This window comes from Neoarius graeffei, chromosome 17, assembly GCF_027579695.1.
Source record: "Neoarius graeffei isolate fNeoGra1 chromosome 17, fNeoGra1.pri, whole genome shotgun sequence".
In the NCBI taxonomy this organism is placed as follows: Eukaryota; Metazoa; Chordata; class Actinopteri; order Siluriformes; family Ariidae; genus Neoarius; species Neoarius graeffei.
This window is the reverse complement of record NC_083585.1, coordinates 66,322,197-66,333,059: the sequence shown is the minus strand read 5'-3', so window position 1 is coordinate 66,333,059 and position 10,863 is coordinate 66,322,197. Positions and strand designations below refer to the sequence as shown.

At 43.8% G+C, this 10,863-nt stretch overlaps 1 protein-coding gene across 2 annotated transcripts in view; it reads right to left on the bottom strand.

The window, feature by feature from the left end:
- Nucleotides 1-61: 61 nt before the first annotated feature.
- Nucleotides 62-10,863, bottom strand: part of pkn2a (protein kinase N2a) — a 71,629-nt gene continuing 60,827 nt past the window's right edge. For both annotated transcript variants that reach the window (XM_060897865.1, XM_060897864.1), the window contains 3 exons: nucleotides 6,510-6,617; nucleotides 6,334-6,414; nucleotides 62-4,493 (listed from right to left, as the gene is read on the bottom strand). In XM_060897865.1, the coding sequence (XP_060753848.1) occupies nucleotides 4,290-4,493; nucleotides 6,334-6,414; nucleotides 6,510-6,617 (393 nt within the window). In that variant the 3' untranslated portion in view covers nucleotides 62-4,289. The remainder of the gene's footprint in view (nucleotides 4,494-6,333; nucleotides 6,415-6,509; nucleotides 6,618-10,863) is intronic.

Below are 10,863 nucleotides of genomic sequence, written 5' to 3'. Positions count from 1 at the left end.
GGGGGAAAAATTAGAGTATACACGTCCACCATTTGGGATTAGTGAGCAGTCTCATGAGCAATTTCATGGAAGTACAATTTTATTAGGTTAACTCTTCTTGGAGCTATGTTTATTGACGATCTGTTGCTCTGTACAATGTTTTGCCCCTCCCCCTCCATCTACCCCATACATGATCACTCACTGACTTGTACATTCACAGTATAATCATCCAAAATCCTATGTTTTCTATATTTGCTTAGAACATGACATTAGCCAACAGCTGCTCAAACATACAATATCCTCTGCTAATCTTTACATTCTACCAGCTGGAATAAACTCTCCGCTTCATGCTGCGGTGAATTAACCCACAGCGGCGAGTTCTGTCCGTGACTTCAGAGCAAAATCGCTGGATCTGTCATCTACGTCCTGATTTCGCTAAGTGACTGGTGTCAACAAGAGCAAGGTTATGCTAACGTAAACCAAACACTTTGCGCTTATTTGGCTAGGTTGAGCCTATTTAGCATGAAAATCTTTCGATGTCTCGGCTGCTTCCTTGGTAGGACGGGTCTTTCAGAGGCTAGGCAGGTGTCCATCACTGAAAAGGTCCTGCGTTGTACATCTGTGTGCATAGGATTGTGGGTGATTTTAAGAACCATGAGGAGGAACACATGCGTCCTTGAAAATTCTCTGAGCAAAGGACTTGGCAAAATTTGAAGGATCCTGGATATCAGAAAAGTTGTTTGGTGGGATTCAGTGACGTGGGATCCTTGAAATGCAGCCCTTAAAAAGCCAAACAAATCCCAAAAAATAAACTCCTTTATATTGACATAATATCCATACAAGACATGTTCGAGTGTTCACTTGTCCGTATTTGTATCTGTATACTCTGTACAGATTGTTCTTTCAAAAATAAAACTTTCCTGGGCACTGACATTTATCTCTCCGTGGTTCAAACATTGCGCTCAGAGTACAAATTACGCAAGAGAATCCGAGATTGCGATGTCACTTACATGCGACATGATTTACCAAGGCTGAGATCTAATGGATCCATCACTTCTATATAGTTGTAAACGACCCTGAAGATGCCGAGTGTCAAGCATTCGGGTGTAAAAATAAGCCTGAAAGTCATAAAGGGAAATCGTTTTTTTGCCATCCTCAATCCTATAAAGAATATTCCTTTGACGGAGCAAGCAGCAAAATGGCTGCATTTCATCAACACACGTCACTGTGGACAAATTCCATTTCGACAAGTACAAGGTAGTTTGTGAAGACCACTTCACAGCAGGTCAGCACAGCAAAATACGCTGATTACTTAAGAAAACTGTACAATATACAAAGATACTGGTTCCTGGGGCCGTCTCAATCTTGTGTTACTCAGGCAAACGGTGTACCAGCATGTCAGCTACGTCACAAGTGGATATCTGGTTTAAGCGCAAATGGCTGCACCCAGGGAAGCCTATTCTTAGCAATATTACAACTTTTAAAATTGATAAATTATTATAAAGTTTTATTTTCAATGAAAACATACAGGGGGTTACATCAGGGCACTTGCCGTAATCGGCAAACACGTTTATTTTTTGGGTTTTGTTTGGCTTTAAGAATCCTTCCTTGACATTGAGAAACACCTGCTGTTTTTTTTTTCTTGCTGGTTGCAGCACTGGATCAACGTTAAAGCAGTTAACGTGTAACTCTAGCTATCTAAATTTACTACCCAGCATACTGCTGTATTAGCTTGGGTGCATTATAAGGTGCTTTTGGACCAAACGGTTCTAAGGACTCATTGAGAGGATCTACTCATTGGGCATCTCCCCAGAGAACTACATACCTTCAAGGGCTTTTTTGTATTTTCAGCAAGACCGCTGAAGTTACGTAACCCAGTTTGCTAGCGTGACATTAGCAGGAAATGGTAGCGAAGACTGTTATATTTTGTGTAGACGCATCAAAATCATGCTGTATTTCCTCCATCATGTATACGCGCAATAAAGACTGGATCCACTGTTGGGTTATTTGTCCATGTTTTCCTGCCCATTTTTTAACGCAAATGTTAAGAGCTGTTCTTCACACAGTGAACGTTTTACAGGGATTTTCAAAAATGGTGGTTGCCGGTGCTGCATTGGTTCATGTTCAATCAAAATACACTTGTGTCCAGACCAATCACTGTGGACTTGCGACCCACAGATCACCCTAACGACCCTCTAGGCTGCTAACACCATTCACACCCGGCCTCCAGGGACCCCAACAACCTACAGGATGACTGAGAGGGTCAACAACCCACGTGACCTCAACAACTCTCATTAGGGTTGCTTTTGGTCCACTAGAGGATAAATACCTATTACTCCCCACTAGTCAGACAGAACTGAAGAAGCCTTTGGGCTGAGAGGTGAAACATCTTCAAGGATTTCAAGTAAGGCCACTTGCCTTCTTTAGCACCTACGGTTTACGATGACCTGGATGACTGAGGCCAAGTTTACATTAGACCGTATCTGTCTCATTTTCTTCGCGGATGCACTGTCCGTTTACATTAAAACGCCTGGAAACGCCGGGAAACGGGAATCCGCCAGGGTCCACGTATTCAATCCAGATCGTGTCTGGTCCGGTGCTGTGTAAACATTGAGGATACGCGGATACGCTGTGCTGAGCTCCAGCTGGCGTCGTCATTGGACAACGTCACTGTGACATCCACCTTCCTGATTCGCTGGCGTTGGTCATGTGACGCGACTGCTGAAAAACGGCGTGGACTTCCGCCTTGTATCACCTTTCATTAAAGAGTATAAAAGTATGAAAATACTGCAAATACTGATGCAAATACTGCCCATTGTGTAGTTATGATTGTCTTTAGGCTTACCATCCTTCCACTTGCAAGTGGTAAGTGACTTGCGCACAGCGGCTCAGTCCCGAATCACTGCTCGTGCGCTTCACTCGCGCGCGCTTTGTGAGCTGCGCAGGGCCAGAGTGCGCACCCTCCAGAGGGCACTCGCTGTTCAGGGCGGAGTGATTTGGAGCGCAGCCGCTGAGGAGGAAGCGATGAGCCGCACTGACACATTTCAACTTACGTGCCGAATTAGTCATGTGATTAGCGTATCCGTGTATTGGCGTTGCTGTGTGCACGCGAATCGTGTATTGGCGTTGCTGTGTGCATGCTAATCGTTTTTAAAAACGTTAATCTGATGATCCGCTGATATGGTCTAATGTAAACCCCACCTGAGATCCTTCACAGAAACACACATGGTTCCTCTTGTGCTGGGAGAGAACCTTTGCTGAAGTAGGAGCTAAAACATTCCCTCAGAATGGCATTCTAAGAGCTACGATTGTCCTCAGTTCCTGAAATGTGGCACACAAAGAAAAAAGGAACTTCCTCCAACAGTTCTAAGAACTATGAAAAAATTCCTCTGGTCCGAAAGCACCTACTGATGCTCCAAGTTTACCAGGTTACATCAGTCAGATGCCAACCTGCTGCAGTGGGACATCTGGATACTTTCAGAAATTATTTGTATATATAAAACACACTAGTAAATATCTATTACATATTATTATGATACACAACTATTTTGTATGTAATTAAAACAAAACATTTCCAGCAAGCTAGTTAACACTGGGCTAACTATTAAAACATAAAACCAAATCTACTGGCAAAGTGTTAGCAAGATAGCTAGCCTAGCGATCTATTGAAGTAATGTTGGGTAAATTATTTTGACCACAAGTCAAAAGTTAAATGCACGGTAGCTAACATTAGCTTTGATTTCACTAAGTAATTATGAACCCAAGCCAGATTTACGAATGTTACGTAAACTATTGTGATTATCGTAAAATCAGCTTAGCGAATTTGGATGAAATTTCACGTAACATACCTAGTTGACCCCTGAACATGTCAATGTGTCGTGTCTTTTAGCGAAATCAGGATGTGCATAGTCTACGTAGCATGTTATCATGTAGTCAGACGGTCGTGTCCGTTAAGAACAAAGAGGCGGAGCCTGTAGTGGTAAATACACTCCTGTAAAACAGTGGCACATTTATCACGGTTTTCAATATTGTTACCACGGAAACGTTAAAATCTCAGTGTCCTTCCCTTCACGAAGAGGCAGTGTAGGTAGGCGGGGCTTGTACTCAGGAGATTAAACCTGGAGCGTCGCACTTGTCCTTCGTAAAGCGAGTGAGTTTCTATCAAACCTGGTCCACGCTGCTCTTCGCTGATGGTTCTAGTTTGAGTAAAAGCGTCCTGCGTGCGAGAGTGGAACAGGAAGTGGAAGCAGAGTGGTGTTCACAGTGGTTAATGAGGTCCAGGTGAGCTAGCATGTGCGCGTGTGCGGTTGCTAACACCAGTCAGCGATATAGTCGAAGTCAGCGAACATCTCCTGCTCGTCCCGGCTCAGTGGGCGTGGTTCTCGGGGAGGGGTGAGCACCGGCGCCTCCGATGTGAACTCGTCGTCAAAATTGCTCACGTCGCTCGCTCCGTGGATCATCGGCACAAACGGTGGCTTCACTTTCTTCGCCAGCAGTCCGTTCCAGTCGATGTTCTGGAGGAGTGAACAGGAAAGTAACGAGTGTCAGTGTTTATATCACACAGAGACGTTTCTCTGCTCAGCTCAAGTTCTTCAGCAGTTCTACTGAAGGCTCCTCATGGTTTAAACAGCGTTCTTCTGTAAACCAGGAGGAACGACTGCATGTCTTCAGAGAACATCTGACTTTCATTCCCGCAACTTCATTAACCAGCAGTTAGTAAAGTTTTTTAAAGTTAAAATTGTAGAATTCTGTACAAATTAGCAATCATTAAAGCATCTGTGAGGAAAACCGTAATCATCGAGAAAACTGAAACTGAACTCCATCTTCATTTGAACACCAGGAAAAAAAAAAAAATCCATAAAACTCCAACCTTGGACATTTACAATTTTCAGGTGACAAAAGTCTCTTGCCTTCTCTTTTCATCTGTGTTTCTGTTGCCCCTTCCTTTTTCATCTCATCCCTTTCCTTCCCTTTATTTCCCTCCTTTCACTTTCTTTTCATTCCTCCTCTTTCCCTCCCTCTTTCCTTTCATTTTTCCTTCCTTTACTTTTCCTTTTTCTTCCCTCATCCCTCCTCTTTCCTTTCTTTCCCTCATTCCTTCACTTTTTCATTTCTTTCTCATTCTTCTTTCTCCTTTCTGTCCCTTTTTTCCTTCCTTCCTCTTTTCTCCTCATTCCTTCACTTTCTTTTCATTTCTTCCTCACTCATTCTTCTTTCCTCTTCTCCTTCTCTCCCTTTTTTCCTTTCTTATTCTTTTCTCTACTTTCCTTTCTTTCCCTCTTTCCTTTACTTTTCCTTTCCTCATCCCTCCTCTTTCATTTCTTTCCCTCCCTTTCCCTTTGTCTCATTCCCCCTCCTTCCCTTCTTTCTCTCATCCCTCCCTTCTTTCTTTCTCTTTCTTTTATCCTTCTTCCCTTTCTTTTTCATTCATCCACTTTCTTTCTCTCCTTCCTTCTCTTCCCTTTCTTCCTCTCTCTTCCCTTTCTTCCTCTCTCTTTCCTTCCCTTCCTTTCTCTCCTTCTTTCACTTTCTCTTTCTTTCTCTATTTTCCTTCCTTCGTTTTCCTCTCTCTTCCATACTTTCCTTTCTTTCCCTCCTCCCTTCCCTTTCTTTCCCTTTGTCATTCCCCCTCCTCTTCTTCCCTCCTTCCTTCAGTCATTCCTTCTTTTATTTCTTTCTGTCCTTATCTTTATTTCCTTTCTGTCATTCCTTCTCTTCCCTTTCTTCCTCTTTCCTTTCCTTCCTTCACTTTCTCACTCATCTCATTCTTCTTATTTCCTCTCCTTGGTCTTTCTTTCTTTCTTTTGCTTTTTCTTGCTCTCTCTCCCCCTCTCTCTTTCTCATATCTATACTTTCCTTACTTTTCCTTTCTTTCTCTCTCATTCCCCCTCCTTCTCTTCTTTCTTTCATCCTGTTCCTTCTTTCTTTTTCATTCACTCATTTATTTCTTACTCTTCTTCCTTCACTTGCTCTCTTATTCCTCTTCACTTTCTTTCCTTCCCTCCATCTCTTCCCTAAATTGCCCCGATGTGTGACGGAGTGTGTGGGGTGTAGTGTGTGTCGTGTCTCATTCTGGTTCTCTTCCCCAGCACCAGGGTAAAGCAGCGGTAGTCGATGTAGAAGAGGATCCCGTTGTTGTACTCGTCACCTGTCCTTCACCTGAAACCCGACAACGTCACAGGTGCGAATCACGCGCTGTTTAACTCCAGGGAAATTTCCCTCCATTTGGTTTTGCGTGTCGAATCTAATTTGCACAGAAAGTCTAAATTCAAATGTCGCTCGTCTTTGGAACCTGATGCGCGCGTACACAGAAAACACACGAGTGTGAACGTAGGGTTCATGGTATTCACTCACTCGGAAGAACAGATGCTTCTTGACTTCCTCAGCGTCGCGCTCTCCTCCTCCCAGACGTCGCTCAGGATTCCTCCTCAACAGCTGCATGATATATTAACATTACAGCTAATCATGCTAATGTGCAGAGCATAAATTAAGTTGCTGTGATGAGCAGGGGTCATGTTCACAGCACTCACCCTCCTCATGATGGAGATGGCCTCAGTGGACAGGAACCTCGGGTAACGCACCTCATCGTTCACGATGCTGTCAAACACCTCCTCTTCATCATCACCAGGAAACGGAGACTGCAGAGAATCACACTCTTACAGGCGACCAATTGACCAATCAGAGAATGAATTTTATTATGCAATTCTTTTCACGCCATGAAAATTACTTCTTAAAATGGCCGCCATACAATGTTACAAATGAATTTTGGAAAAACACGAATTTACATATCTACATTTCCTAATACAATTTGAGGAACTCGCCTTTGAGTTACTTGGCTAACGTTAACAGTTTAGCAAGCTAGCACTGGTATGGTGCTAGCTAAACCGTAGCTAAAGCAGATTGCTCACAAATGATCTATTTTATGATCATGATTTCTACCACAGTGTTGTTGAATTCTGGATTCTGATTGGTCACAAGGAGATGGTGTTGATTAATCTTCTATAACAGTAGTGCAGCTATGACAAATATCACATCACAGGTTTAAATGAATAATAATGCACTTGTTTTAATAGGTTATCGTTTCTATAGCAACAAATCAGGACTTGTACGGCAGATCCTCTGTTGATTATAAACTGGAATAACTAAAGCTGTAACTTTGTTTTCGACATCTTTAGGATGATGGAGTTTACGCTTATTTGCAGTTTCTTGGCAACATGGTGCGAATGTTTATAGGTTCTGTAACACAAGTGAGATCAGGAAATAATTTGCATACTTGTCAACTCTCCTGATTCATGCGGTAGTCTACCAATTTTGACAGGTGAATCCCGCCTACTGATTTTAGCTCTAAAAATACCGCATTACAAAATAATCAGCAAACACTGCTGGATTCACTCTGCTGATCTCGCTTCAGCTGTTTTCAGCACACAGGACACAAGTATACAGCGTCATATTAAAGCTGTACTGCCTTTCAGATTTTTCAAGTGTAGGTCATAAAAATTATTTTCCCCGACACCCAATTATTTTTGTTTAGTGGACCGAAAGCTGCTGAATTCGAATCACAGACTTCCAATTTTATTTTTTTTAAATAGAACAATTAATGAATTTAGGGCCATGTGGCCCTAAATTCTCCACTATTTTTTCCTGCTTCACCATGACCCAATACAAGATACTACATCATGCATCACATCACGTGGTGGGCTTTCCCCGTTCACGCAAGGCATTGTGGGATATAAATTTGAAACAGGAGAGAAAAATGGAGGACACGAGTGTGTGAATGAAACGTGAAAGACCGACTACAGTAACGGAAAGAAAGCGAGAAGAAAAGACGTTATGTTCTATACGAAGGAAAGGAAACGCAGGACCAAACTAATAAATATGGGCGCTCATCGAGCACCTCGGTGTGATCAGCTGTTTGTTTAGTGACAGAATGATGGAACAGTCAGTGCACGCTCAAAGGGAAACCTGTAGATGGCAGTAATGCAACACTGTGGATGCCAGCTGCCGTAAAACCCAAAAGAAGAAGAAGAAGGTAAACCTGCGCATGCACACATGGACTTCCTCTGTCTGCTTGACTGCACCAAGCGAGCGATTTCATGCACATTATTTGCTTTAATCCCCTCAAATTAAATAACTTCCCAGCCACAGAATGGCCTGATATTTTGTGAGATATTACAGAAATAAACAGATATCACAATCACCACATTTCAGACGGAACTAAATTTCACTGAGTTTATGAAATCGAAAGGCCGACTAGCTTGAAGTGAAGCCGAGAGCGAATGGAACAGCGCAATAATGATAATGATGATGTTGAATCTAAATTGTATCACTCTATCCTATCGAGCCATTCCACTGGTTCTCGTGATGGTTCTAGCCAGTCAGCAATGCGCTCACATGTTTCAACAAGTCACACCAGTATGTGTAAAAACCAGACACACTCTGGTGATCGTGAACAATGAAAACTCTGAAGAAAAAAAAAAGATTCACAGTGACAAGTTCAAGGGGACTTGGTTGTTGGATCATCAGCATCAAAGCATCGAGGCGAGGCGAGAAACAGCGTTTTGTGAAGTACGGTATGTCAGTCCGATTCCTCATTACATTAAATTAATGGCATTTAGCAGATGCTCTTATCCAGAGTGACATACACCAAACCTAGAGCAGTTGGAGGTTAGGTGCCTTGCTCAAGGGCACTTCAGCTATTCCTGCTGGTCCAGGGAATTGAACCGGCTACCTTTTGGTCCCAAAGTTGCTTTCTAGCCATTAAGTCATGGCTTCTTGTTCAATTTTCTTCAAATATGGCACTCAGAATGCAGGAGAATGCACAGTTTTAGATCAACGGTGAAGCAAGATCAGAAGAGCAAAGAGCGAAGTGACGATGCCGCGGAACCCCGCTAGAAGGGTGCAACTGCATCGCACAACACAATCTGCTCTACCGTTTTACATTCTCAAGGGATTGGCAAACTTGTTCCACAGATGTTCCATAAACATAAATGTGACGAAAGCTGGATGAAAAGTAAGACTTATTTTTTATTTATTAAATGGACAGTGTATTTGTTGGCAACTTACTGACGTATAAGAGGAATAAAACACTTGGGGATGTGCTGGTATGGGATATACAGAGTGGTAACAGTGACTCGGCTTCTATACACCATCAAGTCAAGTCAAATCAACTTTATTGTCAAATATGCTACACATGCTCGACATACAGCACAAATGAAATTTCAGTCCTCTCTGACCCACGGTGCAAACAGGCAATGCAATAAATAAAAATAGAATAACTGAAATAAACAATATAAACAGTGTAAACACTCTAGATAAGAAAATAGACATAGACTAAACACTCACAGGTGTATATATATATATATATATATATATATATATATATATATATATATATACACCCACCCACATATATGTGTGTGTGTATACACACACACACACACACATACATATAAATTGGAGCAAAAGGACATAAAATAAACAGTTAAGGGCACTTGAGGTATAGCAGGTAAACATGAAATAAGCAGTATAAACAATAAACTAATAGCTGTTAAGGTGAGGTAGTGCGGAATAGTGCAAATGAGCGAGGTAAAGTGAAATGTGCAGTCCCTGAGTTCAGTGTGCGAATGAATGTTGAGAGTATGTGTGTGTGTGTGTTGGGGGGGTACTGTGAGGGTGACATGATGTCAGATGCTGAAGGGGGGGCAGGGGGGTGTGCGGGCAGAATCTGTGGCAGGGGGCAGAGGGGGGAGGAGGGGCAGAACAGGGAGGGAGTTGAGCCTCCTGACCGCCTGGTGAAAGAAACTGTCCTTGAGCCTGCTGGTTTTGGCCAGGAGACTCCGCAGTCTCCTCGCTGACGGCAGCAGGCTGAAGAGGCTGTGAGATGGGTGGGTGGGGTCACCTGCAATCCTGATGGCTTTGCGGGTGAGGCGGGAGTTATAGATATCCATAAGAGAAGGGAGAGAGACACCAATGATCCTCTCAGCTGCTCTCACGATGCGCTGCAGAGTCTTGCAGCAGGACACGGTGCAGGCACCGTGCCACACGGTGATGCAGCTGGTCAGGATGTTCTCGATGGTGCCTCTGTAGAAAGTGTGCATGATGGGGGCCGGGGCTCTTGCTCTCCTCAGTTTGTGGAGGAAGTACAGACACTGTTGGGCTTTTTTGGCCAGTGATGCGGTGTTGTTGCTCCAGGACAGGTCTTCAGAGATGTGCACACCCAGAAACTTGGTGCTGCTCACCCTCTCCACTGCAGCACCGTCGATAGTTAGTGGAGCATGCTGGGTGTGTGCTCTCCTGAAGTTCACAACAATCTCCTTCATCTTCTCCACGTTCAGGCGGAGATTGTTGTCCTTGCACCACATGGCCAAGCGGCTCACCTCACTCCTGTAGATTGTCTCATCGCCATTGTTGATGAGACCCACCACAGTCGTGTCATCCACAAACTTAATGAAGAGGTTGGAGCTGGATGTTGGTGTGCAGTCGTGGGTCAGCAGAGTGAAGAGGAGGGGGCTCAGCACACATCCTTGGGGGAGCCCCCGTGTTCAATGTGATGGTGCTGGAGGAGTTGCTGCCGATCCGTACAGCCTGTGGTCTCCCTGTCAGGAAGTCCAGCAGCCAGTTGCACAGGGAGGTGTTGAGTCCCAGCTGGTCCAGTTTATGAATGAGCTGCTGAGGAATGATTGTGTTGAATGCTGAGCTAAAGTCTATGAACAGCATTCTGACGTACGAGTCTTTTGTCTCCAGGTGGGTGAGGGCTAAGTGGAGGGCAGTGGAGATGGCGTCATCGGTCGAACGGTTGGACTGATATGCAAACTGGAAAGGGTCCAGGGCAGAGGGGAGGGCAGACTTGATATGCCGCATGACGCTCGAAGCACTTCATGAGGA